This window comes from Anabrus simplex, chromosome 2, assembly GCF_040414725.1.
Source record: "Anabrus simplex isolate iqAnaSimp1 chromosome 2, ASM4041472v1, whole genome shotgun sequence".
Lineage (NCBI taxonomy): Eukaryota > Metazoa > Arthropoda > Insecta > Orthoptera > Tettigoniidae > Anabrus > Anabrus simplex.
In genome coordinates this window covers 1,174,039,455-1,174,055,520 of record NC_090266.1, presented here as the reverse complement: position 1 = coordinate 1,174,055,520, position 16,066 = coordinate 1,174,039,455, and the positions used below count along the sequence as shown (strand labels likewise).

Sequence of the window (16,066 nt, the reverse complement as noted above, 5' to 3'; positions counted from 1 at the left end):
CTAGCCTTCAGGAGGCATTCATTAATCTTACAAAAACTTTGAAAAAGAGCAAACAGGCTCTCAGTTTTCCACGCCTACTCAAGGCAACTTCAACTTACAATTTCTGGCCTCTCAAGGCACAACTTACAATAAGGAAGATGATAATACAAGGGTATTTAATATCAGACCTACTGTGCCTTCATGGAAAAAGAACAACGGTTAAATAAATGGTCCGAACACAAAATGAATGGAGGCGAAAACTTGCACTCCTAGATGTGAACACTTAAAACCTAAAGGGCACTAGGCCGATGAAACAGGGGCTATTCCCAAACTACTGAGGTGACTCGTATAGGAAGAAATTTACCACATTACGGAATGAAAAACAGTTATAAACGTATTCACCTCAAACCAAGATGAAGGGGAGCTCGAGAGGGTAATTCACTCACTATCCCCGATTTACAGTTAGTTTACTAAGTGTTTACATTAGCCTAAAGAAGATTTACATTTTAGAAAAGTTGGTTACATAGTAAAAGATTCGGACCTTTCCCTCGGGTTAAACTGCGGAGGTAGCAAGAAAGACAGATGTTATGTGGCCATTACCTTGTAGATGTACTGCTGACCGATGAGAGGCCGCCCGCCTCCTGCTTTCACACACACACACACACACACACAATAATATGACGATCAAGTGGCCAAGAGTCGTGCAAAGCCGCAGTTTATAAACCTTCAGGGAAGGTTCGAGATCTTTCACGAATAAACCAGCCACACCCTCACAATTGTATTGCTCAATTTAAAAGTTACACTCAAAATCAAAGAAGACTGTGATAGATTGAAAATTAATTACAGAAATTTGCGATTGGCTAGATTCAAAACTGGCGGAAATAAAAAGGAAATATTGCCAACCCAGAAATAAATGAACATCAATCGAAAAAACCGTTATGAATACAAGACTCCTTTGAATTATAACTTCTTATACCTCACACCAGGGTGCACGAACATAGTTTTTAGTGGTGTCCTCTGTGGAAGAATGTCCAAACTACTTGAATGTCAAACAAAACCAGTGGAAATTCACTCAGGTTAGGAAACAGTACAATAACAAAATTTCATCATGTTTTAGTGGTGACCTCTTCACATTAAAGTTCCAAGTTGGTGTAGTTTGTTTCACTGTTTTACCAATAGAGGAGGTCATTTAGGCGCTAGGTTTGAATGCGCGGCATTGAGGTGTACCTCCTGGTACGATAATAATAATAATAATAATAATAATAATAATAATAATAATAATAATAATAATAATAATAATAATTGTTATTATTATTATTATAGTATCACCAACCCGTGGTGTAGGGGTAGCGTACCCACATCTTACCCAGAAGCCTCGGGTTCGATTCCTGGTCAGTCGAAGGATTTTAATTATTCTGGACTGGAGGCTGGGACGGGGGTCGCTCAGCCTTGGAGGCAAACTGAGGAGCTCTCTGATATGAGTCCGGCTCCATGGATAAATGGATAGCGTGCTGGTATTTGGTCACAGAGGTCCGGGATTCGATTCCCGGCAGGGTCGAGAATTTTAACCTTAATTGGTTAATTTCACCGGTATGGGGGCTGGGTGTATGTGTCGTCTTCATAATTTCATTCTCATCACGACGCGCAGGTCGCTTACGGGAGTCAAATCAAGACTTGCATCTGGCGAGCCGAACTTGTCCCCGGACACTCCCGGCACTAAAAGCCATACACATTTTTTCTCTGATATGAGAGGCAGCGACCCGGGTACGAAAGCCAAGCAGTACGACTGAGGATGTCGTAACGCTGACCAAGTAACACTCCGATATCTACAGAATATCTGGCTGGGCAGCAGTCGTCCTGGCAGATCTAGATTATTAATGGACTGTTCTGTTTCGGATTATTATATCATCATTGTGCCAACGGCATAACCATGTTTAAGCACTGGATCCCTTGCGATATCCGAAGTTAAACAACACTGGACGTGGTCAGATATTGGAGGAGTGTAAAGTGACAGGCCACAGCACAGGAAACTTCGGCCTAGGTGGGGCACTGACAGGTTCGCTAACGGCCAGGTTTCGGTAGGGCATTTGCTTTATTATTATTATTATTATTATTATTATTATTATTATTATTATTATTATTATTATTATTATTATTATTATTATTATTATTATTATTATTATTATTATTATTATTATTATTATTATTATTATCGTAATTGCATGCTGGTGGGTGTCAGATCGGTATCGGTCCACTATCTTGAGAAACGGCTGAACACGTACTGTACATGGTCATATGACATGAGCACATAGCTGTGGCAGTAAGAACCGGGTAATACTTGCACGCGAGTGTGGACACTCGACCTAGCCCATGAGATTTATGCTCGAACGCTGTGAAATGCAGTCAGCATGCTCACCTTTCATGTTGTCACGACCAATCGCTTAATCGTGCCGATTAATCGATCGCCGCATTAATCACCAATCCAATTAATGAAGTCATTCTCGTGGCTGCAAAGGGTACTTGTCACCCAGCAGTCGAACACTTTTCTGCTGCCTCATGTGAGATTTGCTTGGTAAGCAGAGTCTGGCTGAAACATGGGAGCTGTCTCCGTTCACTTCACCAGTTGAACACACCTAATCCATCTTCTTAATCTTCTTATTATTATTCTTCCGCTGATAGTGACTATATTATTATTACTATTATTATTATTATTATTATTATTATTATTATTATTATTATTATTATTATTATTATTATTATTTTCTCCGTTAGGGTCTTCTAGGGACGACGTGACGATTTCAATGCTTCATCATTTGTTGTTGTTTCTTCTTCTTCCTCCAGTACACCTCCATCTGCTCACTGTGCCTCCTTTTTCCTCTCCTCGGACAATTTTGAGCCTGTTTTCTTTCCCTCCCGAACTTGGAATTATTCCATTTCTAACATTTTCTTTCTAAATATATATGTTGCTTCTTCCCTTGTTTTATTTTTTTCAAATCTTTCTTGACTTCATGAATCCAGGTTGTTGTTGACTTCTTGATCCAAGGATATTTGAAGATCTGTTTGTTTAACCTGTTGTCATCTATTTATAAATGACCAAAAAATATCAATCGCCTCTTCCGCATTGTATCCGTTATGTTTTCTATCTTCCGATATATTTCATCATTACTTCTTGATTTCCAGACTTCTGTAGTTCTTAGCGGAACGAGTATGTCCCGTATTATTATTCTTTCCAGTACTTCTAATTTACTCAGCTTGTAATTCAGTACTAGACATTCACTCGCGTATGGGCATTCCGGTTTGACTACTGTGTTGTATTTTGAGGTTTTTAGATAAACACTTTTTGCTGTAGATATTCCTAGTTATGCCGTATGCTTTTCCCACCTTGTGTATCCTTTCTTCTACAGCGGATTTTTCCAAACCATTTTCTTGAATGGTTTCTTCCAAATATTTGAAATTCTTCACCTTCCTTATTCGACCATTGTCTGTTATTAGAAATTCTGGAACATTTTTTATATTTGTCATAAATTTGTTTTTTTCTACAAATATTCTGTTGGCTATTTCTTCCAAGAGATTGACTTGTATTGCTGCATTTTTAAATTTTTTAAAAAAGTATGACAAAATCATCTGCAAATGCTCGACTCTTTACTTTAACACTTCTGCTCTTTCTTCCCAGTGTTATTGGTGATAGCTTGTGTGTTCTTTTGGTTTTTCATTCCAAATTCTTACTATTCTCTCCAGGACGCAATTGAATAGGAGTGGAGATAAACCATTATTATTGTTGTTATTATTATCATCATCATAATCATAAATTCATTGCAATTGGGAAATATCCCGGTGGCAAAGGTCACTTACAGTAGTGTGATAATAAAAGTAGAAACATAATTACCCAACAACAACTTCTACAACAACAAGAGTACAAGAAGGAATTCCATGGAAAGAAAATATCACAAGAAATACTTCTAGTTCAACATTCTAAATCGAGCATCATCATATACGACTTCACACACAACTTTTGACTTGAAAGTAGATGGACTTGGACTTGTAGGTGTCTTAACATAGCCTGAAGGCCATCTCCATCCTCCTCACCCTCTCTTTTAATGCCTCCATTTATTTCCCATTGGAAGTGAGAATTTCTCCCAGGTATTTAAATTTAAATTTATGTACGTGGTGGATTGAATTACGATTCCGTCAATGTTGTTTGCTTTATCTGAGTCTGTTTTCTTTCGAAGGAAATTCGAAATCCTGTTTTGGACGCAACATTTTGTAGTTCTTCCACTTCATTTATGGCTGTGTGAGGGATATATATTATAAGAACGTGATATGCAAAGGCTAGACAATCCAATATGAGGGTAATTTTCCCGCAACACTTTACCCCGTTCTCAGTTTCATTTTGTCATTTCTCGTTCCCTATTCCCTGTTGACCTTTTTTAGGATGCAATTAAAGAAAAGCGGAGAAAGGTGTCCCCTTATATCATCGTCGTCACCATCACCATCATCATCAGATTTTTATTTGGGCACGATTTTATTATATACCTGTAAGGTGGAAGTTCCTGACACCATGGTTTACTAAACGTTTGGCCACATTTAACAGCTTTGTTCAACGACAGTCTATTGGTGAGGAGGTATTTGATGCTGTTAATCTGCTAGATAGATTCGTCGAAAGCACAGTATTGTAGAGAAAATGGCAAAGGAATATTGGCACACTTCTTTTCAAATATATAATATTTATTTATTTATTTATTTATTTATTTATTTATTTATTTATTTATTTATTTATTTATTTATTTATTTATTTATTTATTTACTTATTTTAGGCCTATGGCTTTTAGTGCCTGGAATGTTCAGAGACATGTTCAGCTCGCCTGGTACAGGTCTTTCTGTTTAACGCCCATGGGTGACCTGCAAGTCTGGATGTGAGATGATGATGGTGCTGTTGATGATGATGATGTGGGGAGAGGGTGAAGCTCGGTGTCGGTACGTAATATACTCCTGTCGAATAACAGGGTTTAACGTCCCCATCCGGTGGACGAATCACCATAAACCGTGTCACATGTCCTCACTCTATATGAACACAGCGGAGAGGTTTGAAATTGAACGCAACATCCCCGATCCGATCATTGTATCATATTTGATACACGATCATGATACAGAACTGTTTCCACAAGACCGATCATGATACAGATACGCTGATCTGATAAAAGTGTGGACCCGGCTAAATAGTGAATACGTCCCTCCACAGAGGAAGGGCATCCGGCTATAAAACCGGTCCATCTGTAGACATGACATAGTTCACATGCGCTACCCCAAAAGTGGGCGAGAAAAGTGGCAGAAGCCACCAAGCGGACTAAAAAGATATTAACTTGTAGGTATCATGAAATGAGAATGTTCCTTCTTACGGAATAATAAAACCGGTCTTATAAGCATAGACTTTTAATGAATTATGTTATGTATTTTACGTCGCACTAACTACTTTCATACGGTTTTTGGAGACGCTGAGGTGCCAGAATTTTGTCCCACAGGAGTTCTTTTACGTGCCAGTAAATCTACAGACACGAGGCTGACGATGGTATAGGAAAGGGTTAGGAGGCGACCGTGGCCTTAATTCAACTACAGCCCCAACATTTGTCTGGTGTAAAAATGGGAATCCATCTTCAGGGCTACAGACGGCGCGGTTCGAACCCATTATCTCCCATTCCAAATTAAATATATTACAGCTTCTTAAGCTATAGGGATGAATACAACTGTACACTCATCTGTATATAAATCAAGTTCACTTCTTTATGAAGATGCCTTCACATGAAGTTTTTTTGTTTCCAACATTATTTGAGTCATTAATTTCCGCTTGAGTGCAGACATGCTTGATATTCCAGGGCACATCAGTCGAATACCATCTTATAGCATGAAGGTCCTTTCTTCCTTTCATTTCTGTGGTCTTCAAGCCGAAGTGAAAGGTGCATGAAGTAATGTCAGATAATCTGAGCTTCTCTGAAAGGAAAAAAAAAAAAACACCATTGCAATTTAGAAGTTCTTTCACGCCTGTTCGTACGCACGAGTTGGATTTCCACCTCCCACTAATTTAACTCTCTATCGGGGAGGTGAATTAGGAAATAAGAATAAAATACTATTTATAGCAGTAGAGATTCACGAAGACATTCCACAGCACGGATTATCTCTCGTGTATAGGACTAAATAATAGAGCACAGAGGCAAAACACAAGAACAATACATCTGCTACTTTTTTCACCCCATTTTGGGGTCGCGCATGCGAACTACATCACATGTCTACAGGTGGACCGGTTTCATAGCCGGCCCTTCCTCTATGGAGGGATGTATTCAGTAATAAGCCGAGTCCACACTTGTATCAGATCAGAGTATCTGTATCATGATCGGCCTTGTGGAAACAGTTCTGTATCAAGATCGTGTATCAAATATGATAAAATAATCGTATCGGGGATGTTGGTCTTTTGCCGTCGCATCAAAGGGAAGATACGTGATACGGACAGTGTGGACGGAGCGTTTCCCCAATTAGCACTCCGCATCGTCATCTCGTGTGCGGAGAGTGCTCAGTCCCCGTCACTCTTCCCTCTTCACCGTCCTTCCGACTTCGTTTGGTTTCGCATCAACTTTTGTTTGGGGATCTTCCGATTTGATGAAAAATGGATTCGGAGTGGTCCATAGAAAAAATTCAGCAGTTCATAAGTTATCAACACAAGTCTGTTTTGTGGGACCCAAAGGATTCGCACCATGGTAATCTGTTGAAAAAGAACAACGCATGGGAGGAAATCGCGACTGGCGTTGGGAACCCAATCGCATCTTGCAAACAGAAAATAGAGTATTTGCTCGCCGCTTTTAGAAGAGTTGGCAGCAGGCAATTGTATCTGGAGAGCCATTGTCTCTATATCGGAGCCAAAACTCAACTGATGATACAAGACCAATGGGTGTAAAACTAATAGATATGCACAGATGATACAAATACATGATACAGATCGGGTAGCCTAGTCAAAAGACAGCTGTATCATGGTCACGTATCAATTCTTGATGCGGATACGCTGATCTGATACAAGTGTGGACGCGGCTTTAGGCGTTTCTCTGGTGGTTGCTGTATGGGGACAAACACAAACATCCAGTCTCCGAGTCAGAGTAATGTAGCCAGACGCTGTTAAAAATCGTCGAGGCGGCTGGGAATGGAATCCAAAACCTGCAAACTGAGTGCTTTGATGCTGACCATTCAGACAAGGAGCCGCACCAAGAAGGATGACACTATACCTGTTGCATGGAAAAGTTTAATTTCTGCTTCCCATTAATTAATAATTCATTGAATAGGCTATCTCCTTTACTCACTTCGAGAATTTATCGACGAGGTGCCAAACTTCTGCAGTTGACATTCCGTGGAATTCTACCATAGCTTTCCAGAGCGCTGGAGAAAAGTTATTGGTACTGATGGAGACTATTTTTTTATCTGCTAAGTACGTTTTCCTTCATGTTCCTCTTCGTAAGATCAAAATCTGACGTGACTTTCTCGATTACCTTATACACTGAATTGTTGACCACGATGTCTTAAACCTATTACAAAATGCAACAGTAACATTAATTTGTTCGTACTAAAACTTTAAATGCATCTGAGGAGTTTTCTCAGTGCTAACGTAGCTTAAGCTGATTACGTTGATGGATACGTAACAACATTCTCGATCGAATTACCGTCATTTTCTGCATGAGCTGAGACATTAGCTCTTCGTTACGAAAATGTGGTAAAACATCTGTCGTTCAGAGAGAGAAGTGGTGAAGATATCTGAGCCTTTTGAAATTCGTTTTCGTTGAACCATGGCAGAGAGAGGCGTTTGGTACTTGTAAAATTTGGGGAATTTATTAAAGGAGTACAGTGATAGTAATTGTCGAGGGTTAAATGTACTTTACTTCTTCAGGATGAATAATGGAAGGGTCCGCACCTCAGACTGGTCTCGTTATCTCACTGACTTTGTGGTGGGCCCACCCACGCAGCCCTAATTCACGCTGTGTTTGTTTCACATTCTTAGGATTTTGTTCTTCGTATTCTCCTACCGTAACTATGCATCGATTTTAGAATCACTGCTGACTGTGCTTCTATCTCATTCTAGTACACTGTGAAAGATCTGATACGTGATGCCGCACAGCGTTTAAAATTCAACAGCGGTTATTTTAATGAAAGTTAATAATCCATGTGCAGATGTTCTCACGCCAGGAAGCCCAACACTGTATCATCCTCCTCTGGTTTCAAACAAATACTCAACTTTACTTACTTGTTTTGATTGTGCATATGAAGTGGACCTAAACTGCTGCTCTTCTCACTGTATAACCAGTGTTTTATTAATTGTAGTATACTTAAGCTATTAAATAAAGTTTTGAGTTGCCATGAGATCCCGAAAGTGTTCATTTGGCAGATCCTCTTCTCTGCAGTCTAGAAGACAGCCTGTTTTACTAATGTTTTACTTGTTCCAGTGGCGCGATACGGCTCCTCTTGGCATGTGGCGGGCACGCAGATCATCAGCTCCTACCGCGCCTTCTCTCGGGAGAAGATTGTGGCTGAGCTAGGAGTCTTCATCGGCCTGGGACACGTCAACATCACTCTCAGGGGTAAGTTATTCTGTGATCTTTCCTCGACGAAGGTTTCTATCAGTATAAAATTCTTAGCAACGATACAATGAATGGATATGTGTTGTGCACCAAATACCAAAATAATTTCGCTTTTACTTAACCCATCGCTGGACGCATTTGAGTTAAGAACGTGGTTGTTCCCAGCTAAGTGCTGCGCTCACTTGGAGGCAGCAACACAGAAAGCGGCTGTCAGTAAGCCATTGTACCACAGCTTATCTCCAATAATGTGTTTGATATAAACTTCCATCTTATTGGGACGTATTGAGTACATATACAGCAGTATATGCCGACGAGATGTTAAGTACAGAACAAAAATGCCCAAATTCCTAACCAACAGAACAGATATGACCGTGGCCACATTAGCTCAATCTAAAGTTTATAGGTTCGGTTTCCACTGGTGTCCGGTTGGCCACTGTGTTCGGTACTTAACATCTCTTCGGCATGTACAAAAAGCGCTTCAAAATATAAGGTAACAAGTTCTCGCACAATGAAACTTTATTTTACAGGCAGTTACAATGATACACAGAAGTAGGGCACTAATATGCATCACTACTGTATTCAACATAGTCACCATTCTTGCCCAAGCACTTATCTAACGGTACATCAAAGCAGCGATATCAGCATGGAAGAAATCTGCACCCTGTCCCTGAAGCCACGTCATGACTGCATGATGAACGGCCGTATCGTTGTTGAATCGCGTACCACACAGGTGCTTCTTCAACGGCCCGAAGAGATGGAAACCACTGGGTGGCTGTCGGAGCTGTAGGGAGGATGGTCCAGATGGTTGATTTCCCCACCAGGGGAGCGACAGTTACAGTGACACACTGGAGTGTGTGTGGGTAGCAGTTCATGGGTAACGATCTGGACTCCTCTTAACTGACATCGTGTTGTTGCACGACAACGCCAGGCAACACGCAGCCTATAGCACGCATTAATTCTTACGGCGCTTCTAGTGTCAGGTACAGGGGAGCATCCTCCCTACAGCCCCGACATGGCATCCGGTGATTTCCATCTCTTCGGACCATTGAAAAAGCTCCTGGTGGTAAGCGATTCAACGTCGAGATGGTTCTTCAGCACGGCATCATGACGTGGTTTCAGGAACTGGTCGCAGATTTACTCGTTGCCTTGGCGTACCGTTGGGGACAAGTGCCTGGATAAGAATGGCGACCGAGCTCGATAGCTGCAGTCGCTTAGGTGCGGCCAGTATCCAGTATTCGGGAGATAGTGGGTTCGAACCCCACTGTCGCCAGCCCTGAAGATGGTTTTCCGTGGTTTCCCATTTTACACCAGGAAAATGCTGGGGCTGTACCTTAAGGCCACGGCCACTTTCTTCCCACTCCTAGCCCTTTCCTGTCCCATCGTCGCCATAAGACCTAACTGTGTCGGTGCGACGTAAAGCAACTAGCAGGAAGAATGGCAACCAGGTTCAATAATAATGTGCATCAGCCCCCTAGCGCTGTGTATCCTAATAATAATGGCGTGTAGCCTCCGAAGAGGTTTGAACCAGGTCTTTCGAGTAGACGCCGTAAAGGCGACCTGCGTGTCCGAGAGGATGGAACCCTACCTTTGAATTCTAATGCTGGAAACGGCACACATCTAGCCCTCGAACCACTGGAATTAAGCAATGAAGGTTAAAATCCCATGCCCGGCCGGGAATCGAACGAGGGACCCCAGGACTAAAGGCCAGCACTGTAACCATTTAGCTACGGAGCCGGACACTGTGCAACCTTAGATCTATCTGTAAATTAAAATTTCTCCATGCGAGGTCTTGCTACCTTACTTTTTGAAACTATCTTGTTCTATACAGTGTGTACTCAACACGATCCAATAAAGTATTTAAAGTACCATGCCATCGTACTGCAGGCCCCGCAGTCTAGGGGTAGCATGTCTGCCTCTTACCCGGATGTCCCGGGTTCGATTCCCGGCCAGGTCAGGGATTTTAACCTCGACCTGAGCCCTGGTTCGAGGTCCACTCAGCCTATGTGATTACAACTGAGGAGCTATCTGACTATGAAATAGCGGCCCCGGTCTAGAAAACCAAGAATAACGGTCGAGAGTATTTGTCGTGCTGGCCACACGACACCTCGAAATCTTCAAGTCATTGGGCTGAGCAGTGGTCGCTTGGTAGGCCATGGCCCTTCGGAACTGTTGCGCCGTGGAATTTGGTTTTGTATGCGGTCGTGAAAATTAAAATGCACAAACAGTGGGTGTCTCTTAGTACACGGCTTCATACTTTTTTTACAAGCAGCTTTACGCAGCACCGACACAGATAGGTCTTATGGTGACGATGGGAGAGCAAGCTGCTAAGAGTGGGAAGGAAGCGGCCGTGGCCTTAGTTAAGGTTCAGTCCCAGCATTTGCCTGGTGTGAAAATGGGAAACCACGGAAAACCATCTTAAGGGCTGCTGGCAGTGGGGCTCGAACCCACTATCTCCCGGGTGTGAGCTCACAGCTGCGTACCCATAACCACACGGCCAACTCGCCTGATACACAATTCCGCAAAGGGAAGGTAGGAAGGGGGATCTGTTCGTAGCTTAACGAATACTGGATCCGCTGATACTTGAAAACGAAGGGTTAACGAAACGCTGAACTGTCCATATGGGTAATTCATTTTACTGATAAAATACTCCAATGATTCCTATTTTCCTGCCTGGAAATAAATTCTCAATTAAGTATCACATATTTTTAATCACTGGGGAACTATTAGTGAAATGCAGTTGGAAAGTGCATTCTGTGTAACGTTGACAAAATATAGTGCAACCTCGTAAATAACTAGGCGAACACGTAGATAAATTAAGACACAGGGCTTGCGATGACAGATATAAAGCACTCCTCGGTCTGGCACCAACACTGTTAGCTCTCTGGATAATGAATTTAAGCAAATCATAACTCTAATTAACTGCCGCTAGTTCTCTTGGGCCCACACCCGTGGCGCTGTGCCTTGGGTGCGGCTGCTGGCACAACCATGCATCGATGTCACTGTCATTACCGGCTATATTGCTACCTTACCCTTGTACGATGTGAGTTATTTTATGAATGCTCTGGTTCATACTCCTCACGATAGGACTCGGAAGACATATAATGTGGTGAGTGGAGGCTGAAGAACACGATTATGATTGCGGTTTCCTCAAATGTTTGCGTACTAATTTCTGTAATATTCTAGCATACTTCCTTAATTAAAGTGTCAGGACCCCTGTGCAAATCCTAACCTTAAATAATAATGCAAATACACTTGCAGCTTTTTAAGTCGTGCCAGTACATGTAGTACATGCCAAAGATATGTTGAGTCCAGAATAAAAATTACCTACAGGGCACCGCTGGGAACCGAATCCAAAACCTTCAGATTTCACGACCAATGCTGTACCTATTGAGCTACGGTAACTTTTCGATTTCCTTTTCTGTTGCATGGGATCCGAGTCAGTTTTACCAGCACAAACCGCCGGATATGGCCAATCGAAGTCTGTGGGGCGCTCATTTTTCGTATGCTTTGTACATTTCAGGACATTTTGGGGGACTTCTAAAAGATGACACATTATCCATACTGTGAAATATTTCATATTACACTGAATGAGTTGGTCGCGTGGTTAGGGTCACGTAGGTGTGAGCTTGCATACGGGAGATGGTTGGTTTGAATCCCACTGTCGGCTGCCCTGAAGATGGTTTTCCATGGTTTCCTATTTTGACATTAGGCACATTCTGGCACTGTATCTTAATTAAAACCACAGCCACTACATTCCCAATCTTACCTCGCGTCGCCTTAAACCGTCGATATGTTAGTGCGACTAGCAAAGAAAATAATCATATTACTGTGAGTCCTTACTTCGGCATCGATATTCATTTTAAAACTATTTTCCTGAATATAAATAACGATTTTTCCTCTTGACTGGTGGCCATTTTGACCAAAATAGTAATTTTTCTTCGAGAATGATAACGCGTCACCCAATCATTCTCCTGCTCAAAGATGGTAGGTAGTATCACGCGTCTCCAGATGGTTTTTTCCAGCCCACACCACGCGAGAGTCGAAACTGACCGCGTGGTAGGTGACGTCAGCGAGAACATCTGAGGGAGAATTCGGACTGGATATTGCCACGTTCATTAACAAAAGGTGAGGAGGAGGATGAGTAAAGTCTACGGACCTATTCATCAGTAAAATATCAGCTAGGCGCAGAAGAATGTAAATTTCTTTCAATTATCCGATTGCTAATTTGTAAATAATACTTGAATTATTCTTCTTCCTAAACATACTCAACCATTTGTCTCACAATTAGCACAATTGTTCATTTTGTTATTGTTTTGGTCATCAGTCCATGAGCTACTTTGATGTAGCCCTCTATCATCCCATTTGTGCAAGTTTTCTTTTTTCATTTGTACGTAATTGTTGCATCCTCGATTCGCTGTAATTTGTTCGTCATACCCACGTCTTGGCATGCTCCTTCCGTTGTCACCACCAGCATTTTCGTATTTTTAAAAAAAACCCTGGGGTTCAATATGCGTCCTGTCAGTCTATCCCCTCTACTGTTTAAATTTCACTAAATCGGTCTCATCTCACCGTTTCGATTAATTTACCAGTTGTTATCCAATTACCCTTCTCACCTTCAGCGCTCTTCTGTAACAGCACATCTCGAAAGCTTCTATTCTTCTATTTTCTGTGCCAGTTGCCGTAAATGTTTCACCCCCCCACCCTCCCCCCCAATACAATGTGATGCTCCACACAAGTCTTCACAACGAGCATAATACTGATTTAAATATTTTCTGACCAAGAACCGTGTCTAATTCGATAAGCAAGATTGTTCATAAGCTGATTGTGTCCAGCTCCATGGCCAAATGATTAGCGTGCTGGCCTTTGGTCCGAGGAGTCCATGGTTCGATTTAAGGCCATGTCAGGCATTTTGACCTTAATTGGTTGTTTTTACGTAGGTGACTGGACATGTGTGTGCCGTCTTCGGCACCGGAATTCATTATAGGTAGGATCGCATCTTCAAAGGCACGCAGGTCGCCTATAGACGTAATTTCGAAAGACCTGCACCAGGCTTCTCCGGATACCATACGCTATTATTATTATTATTATTATCATTATTATTATTATCCAGTTACGTTTCACGACTTTCAAATACTGTCTTTTTCTAAAGTAAAGAATGCACAATCAGTGACACAACAAATACAAATAAACTATAAATTGTTTCATTGGTATCAACGCGATTTACTCGGTTGGTTGTTTGGAAGAGTCGATTTGGAGTAGATAATAGGGAATACATTTACTGTAGAGCCAAAACATACATACGATAACTTTTAGCTGTCACGTCTTGCGATGAAAATAACAGTAAGTATTGGAAAGGATCCTTTAGTTTCACAATGTATCCGTCACGCTTTTTATTTAAAAGTAGTTGTTCACAGGCAGCTTGTAAAGCCCAGAGCATTGTGAGAGTGGGCACAGATGTTCGTGGTTGTCGACAAATTGGCCAGTCTACAAAGAGAACCAGATATATGATCTACAAACCAGCGAAGTGTGGAGGAGAAGTTCCTCTCACCTCAGTAAATTATTAAGTCCGTGCTGACGTTGCTGTTTTCTTCTCTCTGTTCACTTCTTATAATTGGCAATTTTATAAGGAAAGTGCAATTTAAGTACTTGTAGTTCATATTGATCGATTAAGTCTCCTCCGCTGCATACTTTTTGAAAACTTACGGCTGAATCAGTGTTAATTGAATGACCTGATGATGTTACAAAGATGTGCTCTTTTATACATACATGTGTACTGTACACTATTGTCAGTGAAAGCCATACGGCAGGCACTGCTATATATTAGCTTCTGCTTGTAATGGTTAACTATCGACACCGCCACACTAGTAAAAGGATTGTTAGGGCACCAGTTTATGGGAGCTAAGTAAAACATTCCCTGAATTAATTATTTAATAATCAATTTAATCTATGGTCACCAGCCTGAGCGTAGATGACATCCGGAATGACATGCAATGAGAAGACTTAGTTGTCTCTACGTTCCCCTTGCAGACAGCGATCGACGCTGAGGTTTGATCCTAAATCAGTGTATTAAAGAGCACATAAAAACAAAACAAAGGTGATTTCTTCCATCTTCACTTCCTGTCATATTATACGCACATGGTGTGCCCGCGATGTGTGTACACTCGCCAGCGTTGCCAACCTCCGAAATTTGAAAAACCGTACAGAAATTCAAAATAAACCGTATTCTTTATCGTAAAACCGTACAGTACTAATATTCACCCAAATACAATAAAATTCAATAGAATGCTTGAAATAACAAGAAGCAATAATATCAAATACACCGAAATCGATAGCTGCAGTCGCTTAAGTGCGGCCAGTATCCAGTAATCGGGAGATAGTGGGTTCGAGCCCCACTGTCGGCAGCCCTGAAGATGGTTTTCCGTGGTTTCCCATTTTCACACCAGGCAAATGCCGGGGCTGTACCTTAAGGCCACGGATGCTTCCTTCCACTTCCTAGGCCTTTCCTATCCCATCGTCGCCATTAAGACCTATCTGTATCGGTGCGACGTAAAGCAAATAGAAAAGAGATATCAGATAGAAATACTTAACTGAAACCGTATTACTGGAAATAATAAAATGAAACATATACACTTTGCCCTGTCTTCACATGTCTGTACTGTCTATACTCTCTCCCACGATTGCCTGTGCTTTTCTTTCCTTTACAGAAAGTTGAAGGATCTGCTTTATTTTTGCAATAAGAAGTTAACCGCATATTTACTTATTTAACATTCAAAGTAAACGCCAAAGAAAATACATACTTAATTAATACATAGTAAGCTAACCAACAAGAAATTGAAGCACTGCACTGTGACGCAAAACAATTTGTTAATAAATCACGGTATTATATCATACGTTTGACGAAATCCTTAAGATACAACTAGGCGCTGCACTGTTACATGTTTGATGTTACTTCACACTGATTAAGAAGGTTGCGGAGTTCGGTGTAGGCTCATTGAAGAGTGACCGAACAAATGTATAGAGCCCTGTGCGGATATAAAAAACATTATCCGTATCCGCTCCGCACTTCCTTCATCCGCACCCGCATCCGCGAATCATTATCCGCGGATACTGTAAATATTTAACTACAATATGTTTACACACAAGGTATTTAAGCGGATAGATCTATTAACATAATACAATAGGCCAGATACCTGAACCCCTACAATCACCGTAAAAGTGGTTAGTGGGACGTAAAAAAAATAGCATTTTTATCATAATTTGTACCCTCACTCAGACCCCTGCTTTCACACTCTTCCGAGCCGAAACTCGTTCATAACGTCTCCCACACGCACACGCATACACATTCAAATGGATTACGGTACATAAAGAATTGGCATTTTTCCATGGACTTGTCATCCTAAAAAAAAAAACTGAGCAATATCATAGGAAGAATGTCACGTCTATACACAAGGGGGGAGGGGGGTAGTATTATTTTCCAC

General features: G+C 41.4%; 1 protein-coding gene across 3 annotated transcripts in view; it reads left to right on the top strand.

The window, feature by feature from the left end:
* LOC136864770 (dual oxidase maturation factor 1) overlaps window positions 1–16,066 on the top strand; it is a 563,446-nt gene that overhangs the window by 401,526 nt on the left and 145,854 nt on the right. For all 3 annotated transcript variants that reach the window (XM_067142138.2, XM_067142137.2, XM_067142139.2), the window contains exon 4: window positions 8,454–8,588. In XM_067142138.2, coding sequence (XP_066998239.1) covers window positions 8,454–8,588 — 135 coding nt within the window. The remainder of the gene's footprint in view (window positions 1–8,453; window positions 8,589–16,066) is intronic.